Here is a 21587-nt window from a genome sequence, read left to right on the forward strand (position 1 = left end):
GCTTCCAGGAGACTAATATAGACATCTTTTTACAGAAATGTTTAAAACATTATCAAAAGTTCTGCCGTATGAAAAGGTATTTACAAATCTCGATTCGAGCCCGGTGCACAGCCCACCCGTCCCCATTTGTCCCTTCTCCTATGTAATCATTTACACAGTGCAGAAGGCTTCTCGAAAAGTTTGTGCAACAAACAGTTGTAGAAAATGTTTTTTTTTTTTTTTTTATTTTTTTTTTAAGGAACACGTTAAAGAAACGGTTCCCTGAGAGAAAATATCTGCTTCCTGATACTGTACATCAACATTGAATAAAAAGAAAAAGAGATGAGTCTGGACATTTGTTCAAGTAGTACACTCGCGAAGGGAAATCAAAAAATGGAGCTATTCACAGGTCACAAAAGAGAGGACAGGGAGCCAGCGTACAGGCGAGTCAGCAGTACCGCTTTGTCGGAGGGATCGGTAGGGGGATCAGCCGAGAGGAAGGAGCGCCGTCCTCTTCCGGCTCGTTCTTCCGCTTCCCACGTGAGGGAAAAGATAGCCCTTTCAAAAAAAAAGAAAAAAGAAAAAAACCAACCGTTCGGGGATGAGTGGAGAAAGTGAGGGATGGGTTAAACAGCTGATGTTAGTAGGGTGAGAGATGGGATGCGATATGATGAGAGGACGGAGCAGCACGGTGCAAACCCTGCACTGCACTGCAGGAAGGCAGGGATTTACCTTTCGATATGCATAGAGTAGGAACACAGAAAGTGTCGATGTCGACTGAAAGGTTGGGGGATTAGTCCATGTCTAAATGCCTAGGTGAAGCGCACGCTCTACCGCATGCTTACCGAACTCGAGGCGTCCCTTTTTAAAAGAACACCGACGGGCCACCTCCGACACGGCGCCGTAAAAAGGCTACGTACAAAATGTGCACAGCTCTCATCTCTAAACAGTACAAACCACCAGGTACATGTAGAAAAAATACACCAGCAAAACACTCCAGACCTAATCTGGAGAAAGATAAGTAATAAAGTTACCCTGTATTGCTTGCGTAAGAAAAAGTATGTCGTTCTAATCGTATCGACCCAAAAAACGTATTGGAAGTATGAATCGGGAAGAGCGTGGGGAAGTCTACGGAGACTACGTGTTCCAAAAAAAAAAAAAAACAAAAAAACCCCGAATCCCCACACTTCATTGCTTTCAGTGTTTTAAGACAGAAACAGTTTTACACCTTCTCGTCCTGTACGGCGTGTCTGCGCCTGAGCAGTGCAGCTTTACTCTGCGTCTCTACTGCAGCGATCCTCTTCCAACAAGTGTGTGAAAGTCTGGTCTCATACACACGGACACCGAGTCTCACAGTTAAGGCAAACATACAAGCACAAATCTCGATCTAGTCCCCAAAACGTCTAGAACGAATGATTTATTTAGTGGATGAAGCTGTAGAAGATCTACATCACACTAAGCCACTTATTATTGAGCATGAAATAAAAGTCAACAGGAAATCTGATGCCTAGAGTTTACCACTGTTTTCTCTTCCGGCAGACAAATTATGTCCCTTTTACAAAAACAAAAAAAATAGTCCTCAAGGTCTCTACACTCTCTATAAGTTGAATTATACACATAATGTTCAGCTACTAGATAAAATAAAGACGTGATTCCATCTTAAGGCTATAAAACGACCAATTTCATTTGATACTAAACAATTAGCCTGCTAGTTCGTCTTAGCTACTACAGTTTACAACCCTGCTAGTTACTCCAGTCACAGTCCTGCTAGCCAGCTAGCTTATTTCACTTGATTTATAGCATCTTTTTTGCTAGTGATTTCAAAGCAGCTAGTTAGATTTAGAAAATAATGATTTATCTCTTCAAAAAAGTTTAGCTTAAGGAATTAAGATAGCTGAATGAATGATACCATGTGATACTGATGCGAGTAGCAGGAAGTAGCGCGAGACGGACGAGGTCTGTCCTGGTCACTAAGACAGGAGTGGGGATTAAGCTGGGGGAATTGTCTGGGGAAAATAACAATCATCTTCTGTGAGATTACTGATGGTTTGCTAGCTCCTTCTAGTGTGTGTGAGATCCCAGGTCACTCCCCGTGAATTTCAACAGTCAGCTAGTTAGCTAGTCCTCTTGTAATGAAATCTCCTGACCTGATCACATTAAAATTCACACTCTTCTTGTCTTAAATCTCTGACGTCGATAAATAAGTGACATTGAGTACAGAGCTATTTCTGAAAAAAAATATAGAGCTCAGATCTCTCGAGTACAGGACGTCATTACATTTGATCCTGGGTTCATGAGGGGACAGGATCGTGTGTTACAGAAATAAACGAGCGCTATCTTGTAGTCTGGACCCGGATACGTGTGCAGGAAGCCCACGCGCTCAGATCAACTCAACATCTTCTACTGTCATGTCAAACAATGATCTTCTAAATATTTGATAGAGCGCTGTGATGTACAATTAATCTCTCAGACAGTAACAGACTGGGGGGGGTGGCGGTGGGGTTGGGTGGTTTACAGTGTCATCTTCAGTTACAGATGCGGGAAGAATCGAATTGATATCTGCATATGGTGATCCAATTTTTAACCCACAAACACACACACACATGCACATATAGATAGATAGACAGACAGACAGACAGACAGACAGACAGACAGACAGACAGACAGATAGATAGATAGATAGATAGATAGATAGATAGATAGATAGATAGTGTGTGTCTCATTTTCAGGTTAAATCTGTTCACAGTGAAATCTCCTTTCTCATATTGTCAGGTGGTGATGTTCTGGACATCCTGCTAGTGTGTACAAGGATAAACAAAATTATTATAAACAAAATTATTTCCAATTTCCATTTTGGAACAAAAAAAGGGAATATTTAGTTTCAAATCTGATTACTGGGCATGTGACTCAGTTTAACCGGTGGAATCAGATTTGTTGTGTTTTTACTGGTCAGAGATCTAAGACAAGTCCAGCATGAATGAGAAAAGCTTTTCCAGGTCAGGACACATGACCTTACACATGACCACGGCACACCTCCATCCTGTTCAGCCTTTATCCTGTCAGCTGATGTGAATATGTCTAGTCACTGGACTCTATGTAAAACCTAATCTGTTCTGAATACTTCGTTCACCACTGGCCTGCACTATGACTGAACGCAATCTGGCATCATGACTACAGCAAGTGATGCTGAATGATGAAGCGAAACCTGTGTGAAATTCTCTGTGGATAAAATCACAAAATGTTCCTGCTATGAATCACACAGCGGGACAAACATAAGTCCTAACCAACAACACTCTCGGAAAAAAGCCTTTCTCTATAAGGGTGTAGTGTGTATCTTTCTAAAGATACATTTAACCCTAAACATGACGTACACTCCATCTATCCAGCTTAAATCCATGTTTCAGAGTAAAAGACGTGTTTAGAAATACACTCAAAAGATGTCTGATTGAGCAAGGATGAGTGCTGCGAGTGAGAGCTGAGAGTAAAAACGCAAGAATATAGCCAAATGTTTTGTTTATTTTTCCTCCGGTAGTAGAAATAAATCCGAAAGAAGCCACCTTCACTTTGTAGTCTGTTAGCTAGCTGCTAGCCACTTCACATTGATTTCGACTTTCTCTTAACGGGCTCGATCTGACGAGACAAGTCAAAAGTTATACATATAAAAATTTGCCATTTTTTTTCAGCTGGTGATGTAGTAACTGTTACGAAGTAGGAAGTAGGAATTACACAGTGAAACATTCCAGTGTGTTTATAGGAAATATATATACACACTCTTGGAACGTCGCTTGACCAATCGAATGAATGAACCAGAAATCAGCGTCATCTAATCCTTATTATCTAATCCATAGCGATTTTTATAAGAATTTGTGGTGCAGAAAGGACAGAGGTTGTGGTGCAGAAAGGACAGATGAAATTCTCAGACAGAGAGAGAGAGAGAGAGAGAGAGAGAGAGAGAACTTTCTATATAGCTGCTAAAATGTACAAGATAACAGGAAACAACTTTTATACTGGGAAAGTTTCCAATATAATGTTCCATGAATATAATATTATCCTGAGGCTTAGATTTATATGGAGCGTAATCAAGTCATACAAGACCATGTGACTGAACTATTACAGGAGCAATAACATACCAGAACGAGCAGATTTCTACGAAATGATCATTTACGATACGGTTATAAATATTTAGATCTGTGCTGTTAGAGAAATGATTTGAGACTTTAACCAATCTGTGTTAATAATATAATGTACTGTAAGCGACACGCGTTCAGGTGCGATGTTCATTCATTGTGCTTGCCGTGTGTATGCTGATTGAAATTCGAACACTTCCCTCATGTAAAAGCCCTCCACGAACCTCAGCCACTGAGGGAACCATTCCAGCGACAAGGAACGCTAACTGATCTGAAAGTGTACACTAAACTGTAGAGCGGGATAAACCTCAGGGACAGGAACAGGAGTGTGTAGGCTTGTCAGTGTGTGTGTGTTGATGATCATGACACTGGGAAGAGCTCAGGAGTGACAGGCTTTGGGTCATGGAAGCCCTGTTAGGGTTCTGAAGACACACGTGTACCATTTCCTAAGATCCTTAAAACTCTCTCCGAGTGCGTTACGTAGGGAAGACGTCTAAACCCAGCTGATAGAAGACCGCGGCGAGAAATGACACAGACGTGACCATTTATGCCTAGTTTCTTTTAAATACAGCACATAATTCCTTTCTTATTTTATCTAGGACCTGCCCGCAGTGCTGCACCACATAATATACTGTATATACCAGTGTGTGTGTATAAATTATTTGCTTTCCAGCTCAATAAAATCTTTAAATGGTCCAGTGCTAACAAAGCAAATTAGTCCCGGTCACCCTGTATCCATGTCTACAGACACACACACACACACACACGCAATAAAATTACTCAGCATTTACTTAATGAAGCAGCGTTCTACAAAGTTAGTGATGATTAAAGAGGAATATTTGCTAGTGTTCCCGCTGGAGCTGCAGTAGAGCTAGAGGAGAGACAGGTTAGTGTTAGTCTCTAATCCGTCAGAAGAGCTACACAGCCTCTAAAGGACAAGTCCTGTGTGTCACATAGCACTAACACCAAAGAGAGAGCGAATGTGTGTGTGTGTGTGTGTGTGTCCTGTTCTCTCTCGGCCTTGCTGTACAGTGCTGCAGTCTCCCCACCAGACCGAGGGACCCAAACAAGTGGATGGATGGACACAGGGATGGAGGGAGGGAGGGAAGAGAAAACAACCTCAGGGTAATCCGTCATCCTCCACACTGAGCGCCACGCGCTGCACAGAGAGCACATAAAAAACAAACAGGGGAAAAAATGGTTACATATACTGCTGGAGGGAAGGAGGGAGGAAGGAAGGAAGGAAGGAAGGAAGGAAGAAAGAAAGAAAGCAAATAAACAAATGAACTAATTACATAGATAATTACACAAACAAACAGAAAAACAAACAAGCAAACAAACAAATAAATAAATGAATAAATAAATGGTAGCTTGAAAGAAAGAAAAAAAGAAGGAAAGAAAGAATGAAAGAAAGAAAAACAAGATATTGTAGAAGGTTAGAACAAGAGAGAGAGAGAGTAAGAGAGAGAGAGAGAGAGAGAGAAAGAAAGAAAGAAAGAAAGAAAGAAAGAAAGAAAGAAAGAAAGAAAGAAAGAAAGAAAGAAAAAACAAGATGATATAGAAGATTAGAACGAGAGAGAGAGAGAGAGAGAGAGAGTAAACCTTCCTCTAGCCTCAGATTATTATCAGTCTGACGTCTCATGTCTATTTGCTCTGTTCTTCTTTCGTGAATGCGGGTTTAAGAGAGTTACACCTACTATACCTGCTTAAACCCACCCCTCCCACCCCCCTCACACACACACACACACACACACACACGGATGTACACAAAGACACTAAAGAATTACATGCACCACCTCAAAAAGATTGTCCCAACATTTAAAGTGCTAATTACTCATCCCTAACTCAGCCATAGTGAATAAATCATACAACTCAAGGGCACTGCGTGGTTAAAACTTCCTACTTATTATTCCCAACTTATTATTCCTACATCCTTTGTGTTTCCATGGTTCTCAGGAACCTCCCGAGGAACCTTCTCAGGAACCCTCAAACGTTTTGGAAAGAGCAGACACTTTGGCTGGACAAACCAGAGCTAGTATTAGAAACTCATCTTACTAGCCGTGTGTAAAAATCTCTATTTAGCTAGATTTGGATTTTCACTTCAGTTTTATTCGCTGAGATTGTTGTTAAAAAAAATCCCGAAATGTCGAGGCTAAAGGTGAGGGGTGAGAAATATTTCATTATTCGTGAAAACAGTTCTATTTCGTTTTCTATTAGCTCATAGTATTTTGTGGTTTCACCTGAATGAACTCGACACAATACAAAATGAATCATTACCGGAGACGGGTTTTTTTTTTTTTCGTTCAGACGGATCAGCACATTTTGGTTGGACCACTGCTTAAGGCTTACTGTTTAAAAAAAAAAGTGCTGCAGCATGACCGGTAAAGTGGAACGCTGAAAAATGCCTGTTTTTCTACGAGCGGTGAATGAAAAATGTTGCTGGAGTGAATTTTGTGCATCTTTTAAAAGGCAAAACGAATGTTTAAAGGCATTGTTAAAAACTCAAAAAAGGACAAAACACATTAACCCTCGTCTTTTTTTTTTCTCATTCAGGAGAGCATCTTTAGTTCCTCAGAAGGTTCCAGAAGCTCCGTGGAAACATGTCTTATGAACCAAATGACGTCTCTATGGATTCACATGGAGACTTCGATTCACTTGGAAGAGACACAAATAAAATGTGTCTGGTGAATTCGGAATAACAGATATCATGAGTGATGTGTGGTGGATGAAGTATGGGTGGAGCTTGTGTGAAACGTGAGCTTGGGTACGTTTCGTACTGCAGCATCGTCTCCTCTGACATCAGGGCATACCTCGCTCGGCCCTAATCTCATTAAACCTGCAGTGAAGCAGTGTCTTCACTTTGTGCTGGTCAGCATGGGAGCCCCCGAGTACCAGTGAGCGGCCGGGTCAGGGATTCCGCCCGCTAAAGGGAGAGTTAAGTACGGCTGCCGGACGCTTCCACTCACGGCTGGGTAGATGTGTCCGATCTGTTCGCTGTGGCCAATGTGGATCTCGTCGTCGTCTTCCTCGGTGGTCTTACGGTACACCGGGTTGTCGAAGTTCATGCTCTTGGTGTTGCGCCGCCTCCAGTTCCGCCAGACCAGGTAGCCTCCGGTGCACGCCAGCGTGAGGACCACTGTGGCAAGGATAGGAACTGCATGCGTTTAACACACAGCCGACACACGGTGAGGGCGTTAACACAGCCAGAGGACACGGGCCAGCGCTTCATGACACACACATACACAGTCCAGAGCAACAGCAGCTCAGCACATCTGGCTCAAACGTTTGGGCTTAAAATGCTGCATGAGTGAAAACTGATTAAATTAGCAGTGGAGTTATTGAAATGAGAGATTTTTAAGTAATTTTGTAGCACAGAAAATGAATAACCAATTACTTTTATATTTAAATTTAATAAGCTGATATGAGCCTGGAATGATTTTGCTTCACAGAGCATTAATTTAATCATTTAAATATAACATGGATACTGGAGAGAATAAAAGAAATAAAATTTAACCTGTCCTAAATTACCTAAATACAAAAAGTATTGGCACCCATGCCTTTAGTTATAGCTACTATTGAGTTGTTGTTTCAGATGCTCCCTGTTTGGGGTCACCACAGTGGATCATTTAGCCCGCATGTTTCAATTTGGCACAGGTTTTTATGCTGGATGCCCTTCCTGACTCAACCCTCCCATTTAATACAGGCTTGGGAGTTAACTCTTCAGTGTCTGGGTTAGCTCCCTGACCGGGAATCGAACCCGGGTCACGGCAATGAGAGAGCGGGACTGGTCATCAGTTAGAGCTGAAATCTACTTGTTTTTACACGCACACTCGTGATCACAAGATCATGTCGTTTGAGTGAAGAGTGACATCCTCAGAAATGATCATGTGTCTTCATGATGTAAATAATGCGGGCAGTACAGCACTATGTGACACTGCACCAGCCATTAACACCCCACTGAAAACCTCTCACATAATCTTCAAACCTACGGAAACGTCTGCGGATTATTCTAGAAGGGTCCAATTTTTGATCTGACGCACAGCTCGTGGTAACAGTGGAAAGAAACAGAGCTCATCAATGTGTTTACTGTTACTGCTAATCATTACTGTCTGACTCCAGAACCAGACAAATACCGATGTTCTGGCTCTGCCATCTAATAGATTTTTAGCTTTTAATCCTTCAGCTGTATATAAGGTACGCAGGCGGATATGTGAAGCATACTGAGAGACATTAGGATATGTTAAATAACAAACATATGGAATATTAATCATATGCATAATTATAAAGAATACGAGTTATTAGAATGGTAGCATTTGGAGCCCATACAGCAAATGCCCAAAGAGTCTGAAACAAAAACAGAGCCAGTGGTGCCTCACAGACATGCACATTCACTAGAGCTTTGTGGAGCAGGAAGGAACTGAAGCCATGCCTATAATCACCTATAACATTATGACACATTCCAGAGACACAGTTATAATTATTAATGAAAATGCATTGCACTTTATTGCTATATTTATTATGTAATATTAATGTCCTGTGGAAAAAATTCCACAATTTTGCATCAGTGACATTTTTTTTTTATAAAGCCCAAAACCACACAGGTATATAGAGTCTGAGCACTAAATCATTTTTATAAGGTCGCTAACATCTCACACAGTTCTGAACAGAATACTTCCTGGATTTCTTTTTCATTAGCGTCCGTCATGTACTATAAGACGTAATAAATAGTGCTATAAGGTGTAATGCGTTTTCATTAAGAATTATCATCCAGTGTATGATGTTTTTACAGGAATGTGTCATTTTATTTTATATTATATTATGTTATATTATATTATATTATATTATATTATATTATATTATATTATATTATATTATATTATATTATATTATATTATATTATATTATATTATATATGCTTTCATAGTTCATTACACATATCTTAGTGTCAAATCGTTCGGAGTATACGGTCTTAGAACAGTTTATTATAAATGGGTACTCGAGTGAAATATTACCAGTTCATGCAAATCACACAGAAAAGCAGGAGATTCTTCTGCATGCAGAGAGGGAAGCGTAGTGCTCGATTAAGCATGAAGGCTTACCTATAGGGATGACGACACCCAGAACTGCCACCGTGATGTTGTTCCCGAGGAGGAAGTGACCACCTGAAGCTGTGGGGAGACAGAGAAAGAGAGAGAGAGAGAGAGAGAGAGAGTCATGGTGTTGTGTGACAAGAGTTCATTTGCTACAGTATCCTCAGTATATCCTCAGCAGTATAAAGACTATAACTCTGAGTAGAGCAAGTAAAAGGTAAGAGCAGGTCATGTGATCAACATGCAACAAACCGAATATCCCTTTAGCGGGTGGTTGAACTGCCCAACAAATCACTGGTACCCAAGCTACCCACCATCAACAAGAAACACTGTCTGCAGAGGGCAAATGACACCTCTTACCCTAATCATGGACTATGTTCCCCCCTCAGTGGCCGCACTAACAGACTGAGGAATAGCTTCTTCCCTACAGCTGTTTCCTGTTTCCAGACTGATCACACTGAACTGTTTACTCACTTACTTTTCAACACACTATATCCACTACGCCTTTTGCAAAACACATTCCTGCACTGAAGATTATTTCATCCTTACTCTGTATAAGTATGCATACATCTACATATGAATATCCTGGGGGACAGTGGTGGTTCAAGTGGTTAACGTTCTGGGTTGTTGATCAGAGGATCGGGGTTCAAGCCCCAGCACCACCAAGCTCCACTGATGGGCAATTGAGCAAGGCCCTTAACCCTCCCTGCTCCAGGGGCGCTGTATCATAGCTGCCCCTGTGCTTTGACCCTAACTACCTCAGCTGGGATATGTGAAGGAAAGAATTCCACTGTGCTGTAATGTATGTGTGGCATCTTGCCCTCAATTCTTCATGTCTCGTGTATATATGTGTCTTTACCATTGTACATTCTTCATCAATATATAAACCATATATATCCTATTTATAATAACTACTGCACCCCTGTACGTAAACCTAACACTCCCCCTTTTTATATCACCCCTATAGCTATTTTTATTCATAATTTATTTTAAATATAATACTATACACTGGTTAGATGCTAACTGCATTTCATTGGCTTTGTACATTTACTTTGCACAATGACAATGAAAGTTCAATCTAATCTAATCTAATCTAATCTAATCTAATCTAATCTAATCTAATCTAACATTTTCTGAGCCATAATCTAACCCCACCAGCATAGGACCAAGAGCAGATATTATTTAGGGGGTGACTGATGTGGTCAAATTGTCCATTTCTTTTCTTTTTCTTTTAAGAAACATCATCCTTGTGACAAGCGGAATCCTTCTCTTCACTGTTCAGATCAGAGCCAGCCATTTGTTTTGGCTGTGCCCCAAATTCACACACACACACACACACACACATAATATGTCCATTCTTCTCTTTTCCTCACTTCCATTCTTTATTCCTGCACATAATCAGGCGCTGAAATAAACCCACCTCACAATTAGCGCGTTTAGCTAAAGTGCAATTGGTGTCAGGTAATAAAGCCCGAGCCCAGAGATTAAGAGGACCAGAGGGGATGACAAGAGCATACAGATAGAGTTCGGTCGTCTTTCTGGAATGTGCACAGCATATCAAAACGATGATTGAGTAAAAGATAGAGTGACGCTGAAGAAATGACTTGAAGAACACTCAGGAGGACGCTCTTGTGAGTTTCACTGCAATGAGAGCTGATTGCAGAGAGCTGCACTAGAACAGTCACTGGGCACACGCAATTTACGACATAATCAAGCGTGCTATGGACAATTTACAAAAAATTATTATAATATATTATGCTGGAACGAGAGAATATTTTACTGAGGATTTTGTATGGGCTTTGTATGCGGCATGACATGAAGTGGAGTTACAATAAGTTGATTATTTTCCAATATTATTATGCTCCAAAGTGTATTAAACTTCTTATACCATAGTAATTTCCCAGTTTTTTCTCAATTACATTGTACGTTTTTATAAGTTTATAGTTATACTTAATACCGTGAAGCAAAGTAGTTCCTCTAATCACTACATTATTACAACACGATCATCTTCCCCTTCCCCTCTCTCTCTCTCTCTCTCTCTCTCATTCGTCTGTGCAGCTAAATGTTTTTACATTTTTACGGTGTTTTTATTTAAATACTGAAAAAAACCCTCACTGCAGTAATATTAAGCCGTAAATCTGATAGACCATGATGGTTTCATTTGCCGCAAATTTATATAAATGCCCTTCTGTGGTATTTATAAAGCAATCACTCTTTCCAAAGTGGCTTTCAAACACAGCAGGTCGCGTATTCGTTAAAGCAAACATGCAAAAACCTGGCATGCTGTGTTATTTTACTCATACCTTACCCTGTTAGTAAATCAGCAAATTTTTAACATCGCTCTTCGCTGTGCTCCGTATCCTGACGGATTCCATCTCTTTTGGTTTTCTCTCTGAATGGTGTTAGGAGAAAGCTGCATTACAGCCCCACGCATGACTGTTCAGAGTCATTAGGAAACGGGGCAAACAGGTGAGAGGGCGAGTTGGCAGCCGTTTCTGAAGCATTCGTCATTTAGTTCAGAGCTGCAATTCGGTTTCTCTGTAAAGGAGCGCTCAACAGCTCGGCTATATTACATTTAGACAGTGATAAAATATCCAAGCGGCCATATTCCTGGTTAGTCTGGATTTCGCGAGCTTCAGCTGAGAGACTGAGGGTGTAAAAATAGATCTGGAAGAGTAAGGTGCTGAGACGAGTCGAGAAAACGTCCAGTCAGTACACAACTTCCATCTGAGTTTAGAGGACATCACTGTGATGGTCTTCAATTGGGGGTAGTATACTCAGCCTTAACCTCTGAACCAGGATAAATTGACCAAGTTTTGAGAAATCCTCTATAACATCAGGGCTCTAGGATAGCAGGGTACTATGAAGGTTCTGATATACCGTCGGTCAGACCTGTTATTTAACGCTGTATAATTGCACTGCAGACAGATTCTCCATGGCACTGCATAAAGGCATGCCATTCCTGCATCTTAATCTCATTGAGTGAGGCATTTTTGTTGTTATGGGTGCTGGCATTATTGTAGCCGGACAGGCCCACTTACCGCAGCGTACAGAAGGATGAGAGGGAAGAGGAGTGTACAGAGCCTGGGGCAGTGTTCATCAGTCAAGCCTGGCTGCTTCTCTCCTCTACTGCCTGCTCTAATTCAGCACCGAGCGAGCGCTGCTACCCAGGGCTAGGACCACAGCCTAATCCATCACTCTCAAGTGGTCTAGTGCTGCACAGCAAGCAAATTCTCCCACACACATTAACTTTCACGTGCTGCACACTCCTGCTGCTGCTGTAGGGGAGGCGGTGTTGTCATGAGCTTGAGCTCATTTCCATATCCAATGTACAACAGAAGTCGACGGTTTCTCGAACTTGAGGCAAGATCCGTGGAAAACGAGGGCAGATGAAGTTGTCTGAGCAGACTGTGAGGCGGACCAGACAAAGGCAGACAGACAGGCACACATGTACCAACATATTTGATCTTACAAGCACCATCTGTCATGTATTGCTGGCGCTGTGTTTAAAAGGTTTTATGTCATGCTGTTGCATTGAGCAGAAAATACTCAAGGTGGGGGTTCTTCAGTTTCTTCCCACCTCACAAATACATACTGGGAAGTGGATTGGTCTAGGTCTACAATAAGTGCTCCGAGGACAGGATCCAGAGCTTTAGAGCTTTACCACCCCATAGGAAAAACTCGGAAATTGACAGCCATGCGTTTTATCCCGAGGTTTCTCATGGTTGAGATGGTTCGATACTCTTCCCTGGTCACTCTGGTCCAAATCTAATTATCTTACAAGCATTGCTGAATGACATTATCTCTAGTACAGAGCAGTCAATAAGCTACAACCCTGTGTGACTTATTATGAGAATTACAGAATAACAGAATGATTGTATATGAGAGCGGTGATGATTTTCCTTATTTCCTAATTCCTTATTTTCATATTTAACTCTTATTTCCAAATGATCATTTTTAAACTAGAAATGCCTCAGTAATATGAGATAAATAAGCATTCAGTTAATTAAACAAAGAAACAAACAATCAAACTGAAAAAATAAAAACAAACAAACCAATAACCCCATAGATTTAAACTCAACCCCACCTCATCTACACCACAACTCATTTTCAGCTTATTATTGTGCGGGGTGCCAATAACTGTACAAGTACAATTATAAAAGTACTGTTGTGTGGGAAGCATGGCTATAATGAACCACACACACACACACACACACACAAACACACTGAAGTCACTCACCACGGTGTGAGAGGTTGCTGTCCCCACTTTTTGGTCCATCTTTTTGAGAGACAGTGGTAGATCTTGTCGTTCGGCTGCTCCCTGTTGCGTTCTGCGTGGAGCCGGGATGTTGCGATGGTGGTGTGGTGCTGCTCTGAGTGCTGCTTGTCGTGGAGGATGGTGATGGAGTGGTGGTAGAATACACAGTGGTGGAAGGTGGTGTGGTTAACGGAGATAAAGCTGTGGTACTGTGTGTTGTAGAAGAAGCAGTCGTGCTCGAGGCAGTCGTCGCAGTCGGACTTGGAGTAGATGACATTGTACTGGTGATAGTTGTCGAAGTCGAAGTGGTCGATGGAGGTGTGGAAGGTGTAGAAGGTTCTGTTGTCGTAGTTGAAGAAGGTGTAGTTGTTGTAGACCTGGGCTTTGGTACTGTATAGGAAGAGAGAAAGAGAGAGAGAGTGAAGGATGAGAAAGAACCTATAGAGGATTAACATGTTTAAAGCTGCCAGAGGAATTAATGGTTATGTTCCTGCTGATGCTTTGGAGCTTTTTGGTTTTTTCAGGCTAGATAACAAGTTTAGGTTTTAGGTTAGCAGACAATATGTGAGCATTATAGTTCAAATATAATACAATATAGTTATAATATAATATATATATATATATATAAATATAATATAATATAGTTCAAAGGAACAAAACTGAATGCAAAGAAAGTTCATGACAAGCTGCATTTTTTTGTTTTATTAACTTCATGGAAGAGGGGAAAAAAGCTCTGGAAGGAAAGGTATATATAGCTGATATAAGGTAAGTGATAAGAGCATTGAACTTGTTTTACAGGCAATCCACAACATTAAATGCAACGATAAACGGTTAAAAAGCATTCAGTAATCAGTTCAAACTTGCGACGGTCAGCAAATTGCTTCAGTACAACGGTCAGCAAATTGCTTCAGTACAAGAGGAATAAAACATAAAAAATAATGAACACATGCCATGCCATCATTGATTATTTTCCATCACATATACCGGCACGCCATGTCATGTTTTTCCTCATTACACAAAATAATCCCATCAATCAGACTTGCGGTTTTACCTGCGACACAGCGGCGCATGTCCGGGCCGAGCTCCGCGTCGTCAGGACAGGCGCAGGTGTATCTGGGCGAGTGCTCTGTGATCTGCGGAGCTCTCAGACACAGGTACTCACAACCACCGTTGGGCAAACTCCCCATATTACAGCTGTCTGGAGCTGAGAGAGAAAAGCGCACAGCGTGAACTAAAGTGCATTAGCCGTGGGAACTCTGCTGAAGAGTGTGTGCGTTAACGTGCGCACGTTTAAACATCATCATTACAGGCCAGGGGTCTGTGTAAAACGCAAAGGCTACTATTAACATAACACTGTAATTAAAGTCTGCAGTGCAGCAATACAATTCAGCCAATAATGTCCTTGGCAGTCTGTCTGAGAGAGGAATGACCCTGTTTAAAAAACGTCTACAACAAAGACACTTTCATCTCCGTGCATGGATGAAGTGGAGTTGGATTGCTTTCTAAGTGGATATATAGAGTCAGATAGAGCGAGTGAGCGACTGAGAGAGAGAGAGAGAGAGAGAGAGAGGAAGCAGAATCACCACTAACTGCAATTAAGGTGGTTTCAAACTATTCACACATCAGTGTTCATTTCACATGTAATCCATCGGGAACTGGCCGCAAGGTGAATGCTATTTGGCAGGACAAAAAAAATTAGCCTTTTTAATTATTTAAGACACGTTGAATTGAAATAATTTATTTGGCAGTGTCCCCCCTAAAACAGAAGAAGAAGAAAAAGAAGAAGAGGAAGCCGATATCCGAAACCCAGGGTCAGTATCAAGCCGATACCAGACAAATACATCAATTCTTTACAGAATAAAAATGGAAATGGCAATTACATTTGTAAAAACTGGAAATGTTTACATATAAACAGACTTTATTATATATTCTCCTAACAAGTTGGTACATGCAAAGTAAACACTTTCTCTTTGTTGTAATGTATATGTAACAGGTTTAGACTTAACTAACTCAACTAACCTTGACTGTTATATTTATTATATTTGTAATGTAAGTGACTTTGGGGGTGAAAGCAGCAGTTTCGTGTAAATCATTTTATTTAAAAAAATTAATTAATTAATGGCCTATTTGCGTAAGAAAACATTGTGTGTATGATGCACTGCAATGGACTATTTTTCCATGCAGGTTGTATTCCTGCCTCACTCCCAGTCTTCCTGAGATGACTGAATCCTCTACAACCCTGACCAGGATCGAATGCTCGCTCAACAACAATATACAAGCAACCTAAAATAAAAGCCAAGTGAACATGACGAAACAATTTTCAAAATAAAATTCATGAAAATAACGTTGATAAAAAAAGTATAGTTAATTTAGCTTTAAAGCATGTAAAATAATAAAAAAGAAAGAGAATAATGATGAAAGGAGCAGGGAGACAAGGGAAACATAAAAGGACTGAAATTCAGTGTACTTCACAGCAACTCCCCCTTGTTCCCAAGAGAAGAAAAGGAATTTAAGGATGATCTTATTTCCGAGCCAAGCTCCCTCTGCTCCGAGCAGCGTGTGCTTTCTTATTGAGTAATATTTCACTAAAGCTATTGTCACACAGTGCCTCGTGAGGTTTCCCCTTCTGTGAATATTACACCCTGTTCTCCAGGAAATACACTGAGCCAAATTACATTTCTATTCGTTCACACATCTTCACTTAGCTTAAGTGTGTTTCCCAGCTTTTGTTAGCGCCTTCAGTGCATTCGCTACATTTATTTATCTTTTAACAACACCGTTCATGTATCTGAGTGAAAGTGAGAAGGCTGTCTCTTGTAAAATCTATAAGCCTACAATGGGTTTCTATGTTTAAAAGCAGCATAAACGAAGAGTCACTTCTGGTCAATGTTTCTTGGTTTGGTGTCTGACCTTTGGGCTGCCGGAGCTCATGGAACACCACCACGTCCAGCGGGCTGTTCAGGTGCTGCGCCAGCATGGATATATCGTGGCCTGTTAGCCGGTTCACACTGTAAATAGCCTCATCCTCCAGATCTGTCCAATATACTCGGTCCTGCAAGAGTAAAAATACTTAGGACATGCAGGAAAAAAAAAACAATGCTTGATTTTTGAACCATTCAATCAATAATGCAATAATTTATAAAATTATTGCATTTACTTGTTTTGAAATTACTTGATTTGACTGTCTAGTCCTTTACCTCCATTAATAATGTTAAAGGCCTTCTATACAGTATTGATGGATTATTTGGACCTGTTTTGTAGTGCTCCTTGCTGCAGCTTAGTAGGTCACATGATCATAACATGCCTGTAGGCTATACCTGTGTCTGAAATTCAATAACTTTCCGAAAAGCCTTGGAGGCATCATGACATGCCGTATGTCCTATACACACACTGTTATGTGTTATATTAGCCGTAATCTCTCCACACATAGTCTGCAGAAATGATTTCTTGGATATTAGTCCTGTCATTTGGAACCGGATGAGTCTACACTCCCGGGGATACTCCTGTAATAATCACATTATCCCACCTCCACATTATCCCAAACTCCTCTAATCTAAATAGAGCTCAAGATTCACTAATGACTTACTCCTTTCTTCTGATGCTGGGGCAAGAAACATTCTTATTCTATTAGCTTTTAACACAGCTTTTTCTCAGCATTTATGGCTTAGCTTATATTTGGTTTACATTTTATGCTTCTGACAGATAACACTATAAAACAAGGGATAAACATAAATCCTCTGCTGCCCAGTCACACATGGTGTTCCTCAAGGCTCAGTCCTCGGTCCTCTACTGTTCATGGCTAGCCTTTATTTCTGTTAAATGTGTCTTAGTAAACTAGACCCAAAATATGAAATCATTTCAGCCAGATAGAAGTGTTGCTGCTTTTGGAGGGTTCTTTTTTAAGTCAGTGACAGAAGACATGAAGAGAAACTAAGTGATGCTCGCAGTATAATGACTGATACACATCACAGTGACACTGAAATACTGACAATACAGAGTAACACACTGGGGGCTGATAAAACTGTTTCAGTTTCAGCATCACTTTACTGAAGAGCAGCATGTGTTTTGTTCTGATAGGAAGTGGATTATATTTGAACACTGCATGCCATTTTGGGGCTCTTACACAAGACTTTGAAATGTTTAATGAATAATAGAGCTGTATTCAGAGTCAATAGTGATGCAAAAGAAGTTGTATTTTATAGGTGGTTAAGTCGATTTTCTTTTGAGTGGCTTACTGAGCATTCGAATAAACCTCTAATAGAAGTTCAATATATTACAAAAATGCTGCTGCTTGAACAGACATCGCCATAATTCTATCAGATGAATAACTACTGTATATTATTTTACATTATTATATATCTGTCACATATGGTGACTAGATACTTGGACACCGTGGACTCAACCCCCTGCACTCCCACACTCTCAGTCACCATCATGTTAATTGTCTTCACCTTTGTTTAATTCTGTATCTTTGGTTTGGCAATGTTTATAAGTACAGTGGAAACTCGCAAGATAAATTTCATTCGTTCTGGAGTCAAGGCGAAAATTTGTCTTGTGAAACAATACAAGAAATAATGTAAATGCAGATAATCCGTTCCAGCCACCCAAAAATATTACCAATATGACCAATACGACGCGTATGTAAAGTGTATGGCTGCTTACAAAGAACTGACCCAAGCCAAGCATTCCATGTCAAGGGTCCTCACCATGGTCATCGCTAGGTCATTTCTGTGCATTTCTATTCAGCCCCCCTAAAAATTCTGCGATTCTCCATAAACTCGACACAAATTGGTGATCGCCTCTGTCCCCTTTAAATTTCATATGAAAACAGCGGCAGACTTCGGCTCCTCCCCGTCTTTCATCGCCTTCTTCGGTCCGCAGACCGCGGCGTCGCAGAGCGAGGATCAGAGGACGTGTGTGTGTATGTGTGTGTGATCAGGAAGACTCGTATTTGGCTTGTTCAGTACTCAAATGTTATACATCTATGCAATACAGTGGAATGCTGCAATAAGTTTACCATCCTACCCTGTTAGTCAAACCTTTATTTTATTTATTTTTATTTATTTTTTACTTTATACCCCCCTTAAATGAAAATCCTAGAGTCACCCCTGGTCCTCACAGGAAGTTGAGCCACCAAGCTTGGGCTAAAAATAGAACAGACCATCCACGCCACCAAGTTGATACCTTAGGTTGACTTTCAAAAAGGCTTTCACTGACTGAAAAACAATTCGTAAAATTCGTAAAACTCACTTCGGTTGGCTTCACTTGGCTTTCTCACTGACGCAAACAAGTTTTGAATGGCTCCCGCACGTACGCGCAACTTAGCATGTCAAGTCAAGTCAAGAAACTTTGTTGTCATTTCAACCACATATAGCTGACGCACTACATAGTGAAATGAAACAACGTTTCTCCAGGACCCTGGTGCTACATAGACAACATACAACATATAATTACAAAACAGAAACAACAACACAGAGCCAGGGACAGACGTTTGTCCTAGCTACATAAAGTGCAACATGTGCAACCAGATGCAAAGACAAGACAGTGAAGAAACAGAAAGTATAAAAAACAAACACAAGACAGGACACATAGCGCCAAAAAACATGGGCAACAAAAAAATCTATCTATCTATCTATCTATCTATCTATCTATCTATCTATCTATCTATCTATCTATCTATCTATCTATCTATCTATCTATCTATCTATCTATCTATCTATCTATCTGTCTATCTATCTGTCTATCTATCTGTCTATCTGTTTTCAACCCTGTTTTCACCTAGCCTGTTCGGGACCTGATTATATCCTGATTGACCTGTGTCTGTCTTTGACCCTGCTCTTTGCCTAACATACACTGGATTGTTTGCTATTTCCTCTCTCTCTTTCAAGTGCTTCCGAATTTTTGGAATCATTTTGTGAGGCTCTTAATAAACTTCCTGCATTTGTATCCGGCCTTCAAGAGTTTGTGCAAGTTTATTATGCAGGTTTTGGGGCATTTCACCGGAAATCAAGATCATACTGTTTTGGTTAGTGTTTTCATAATGGAATAATAAAAAAAAGTATTGTTCATTGTATTAAGTATTGTCCTTGGCTGTCCAAAGGCAGGATCCAGCCCTTCCACCTCCGCAGCCCGGGTTCAAATGGAACCAACCCAGGGGAACCAACCCAGCCACTGAGGGGCTCACTCTCGGTACCGTTCCCAAGCCTGGACAAAGTGTCAGGATCAATTATGTGGATTGGATGATCCCTGAACAGGAAGCAGCTGAAGAACAACAACTACAACAGCATTGTGTACAAGTTCTGTGATTCCTGTAGATTTAAAGTGAAGTAGATTCACTGAGTGCCCTGACCGCCATTCTTTTATCTGAATGCACCAGAGCAAATCAATCCCCAACGGAAAACCGGAGATAGACTTGCAGCAAACATTTCTGTCGGTGTTGCTGATCTGATGACCCGTGCTTTTCTACAGTAATCCTGCTCGATGCAGCATGTACAGCGCTAAATTAAACACATTATGTAAGTGTGGTATTTTAGTACAGACCCATTGCAGGTAAAACTAAAAAGAATGCTGACTAATCACAGTGCAAATGTCATCTCTATTACCACAGCTGCTTTATTTAGGGACAGATTAGATGTTCCAGAGATCAGCAGGCAGGAAAACTGTGGAAAATTTAGGCACTTGGTAACGAGGATACTGAAATTAGAGACAAAAGTACATTACAAAAAAATGGCCATAAAAGCGAATGAGAGCTGGGGAAATTATGAATGGAAAAGACAATGGAAGACTCAGATCAGATCTTTTGGATAATGCCGGATTTTGCAGGAACACCGCTATCTCAGGCATCTACAAGAGCCTGCCAAGACGCACCCTTTAGAAAACAAGACCTCCTCTACCATCCTTCTATCTCTCTCTCTCTCTCTCTCTTTCTGTCTCACTTTCACTTCAAATAAACCATATCAGCCTTTGCAGCGATATCACAAAGCCGTGGACGGTTGCTATGACTACCAGATGTTCATACCATTTCGCTTCGATTGATTTGGAAGTGAGTGAGTACGGATGAAAACGTGTACCTCACACGCAGGCTGCTAGATTTAAGTATCGTTTTTTGGAAAGGTCAGCCCTGTTGCTCCCTGTAGAGCTTCAGCAGATCCTCGCTTAGTGCTGGATGAGGAGAACTCGGGCAGTGCGCTCTTTTAAAATGCCGTGCTGCTCTGCCACTGAGAGGAAAATCACACTCGCATGCTCCCCTTCACTGGTGGATTAACCTTTTCTAGTAAAGCAAGTTTGCAATCAGGAGGAAAAACTTGCAGCGTCAGTGTGGGAACTGGGTCTATTATTTTCTTTCCCTTGTATAAAGTGTGCAGCTTAAAATCAATTCCATAGGTCCCTTTTTTAATTATACTTTCCTTAATGAGATTAAGATGCCATTATCCATAATCATGCTAAGTTTTTTGCAAGCAAAAAAATACATTTTTACACTTTGGAAAAGTCTGACATGGGAATTTACATCACTGACCAGTAATACAAAAGATTTAGTTGTATCGACTTCTTTGTTTTGCAAAATGGAGAAATAAACTGCTCACATAGCACACCATTAATCTGACAGCTAATATAGACAGACAGACAGACAGACAGACAGATAGATAGATAGATAGATAGATAGATAGATAGATAGATAGATAGACAGATAGATAGATAGATAGATAGATAGATAGATAGATAGATAGATAGATAGATAGATGGACGGACGGACGGACAGATAGGTAGATAGACAGATGGACAGATAGATAGATAGATAGATAGATAGATAGATAGATAGATAGATAGATAGATAGATAGATAGATAGATAGATAGATAGACAAAAAGACCGATAGATAGATAGATAGATAGACAGATAGATAGATAGATAGATAGATAGATAGATAGATAGATAGATAGATAGATGGACGGACGGACGGACAGATAGGTAGATAGACAGATGGACAGATAGATAGATAGATAGATAGATAGATAGATAGATAGATAGATAGATAGATAGATAGATAGATAGATAGATAGACAAAAAGACCGATAGATAGATAGATAGATAGATAGATAGATAGATAGATAGATAGATAGATAGATAGATAGAT

General features: G+C 40.5%; 1 protein-coding gene across 5 annotated transcripts in view; it reads right to left on the reverse strand.

Annotated features, from left to right (window-relative positions):
• The window catches only part of lrp8 (low density lipoprotein receptor-related protein 8, apolipoprotein e receptor), a 191677-nt gene that overhangs the window by 495 nt on the left and 169595 nt on the right, over positions 1-21587 (reverse strand). Inside the window, exons 14-19 of one of the 5 annotated variants that reach the window (XM_058403784.1) lie at positions 16365-16506; positions 14506-14658; positions 13437-13844; positions 9206-9274; positions 7073-7242; positions 1-5265 (exon numbers count right to left, since the gene is read on the reverse strand). The exon at positions 1-5265 is cut by the window's left edge and continues 495 nt beyond it. In XM_058403784.1, coding sequence (XP_058259767.1) covers positions 5227-5265; positions 7073-7242; positions 9206-9274; positions 13437-13844; positions 14506-14658; positions 16365-16506 — 981 coding nt within the window. In that variant the 3' untranslated portion in view covers positions 1-5226. Of the gene's footprint in view, positions 5266-5845; positions 7261-9205; positions 9275-13436; positions 13845-14505; positions 14659-16364; positions 16507-21587 lie in introns of those variants that run through there. The other 4 variants (XM_058403783.1, XM_058403785.1, XM_058403782.1 and 1 more) reach the window with 4 other exon arrangements.

This window comes from Hemibagrus wyckioides, linkage group LG11, assembly GCF_019097595.1.
Source record: "Hemibagrus wyckioides isolate EC202008001 linkage group LG11, SWU_Hwy_1.0, whole genome shotgun sequence".
Lineage (NCBI taxonomy): Eukaryota > Metazoa > Chordata > Actinopteri > Siluriformes > Bagridae > Hemibagrus > Hemibagrus wyckioides.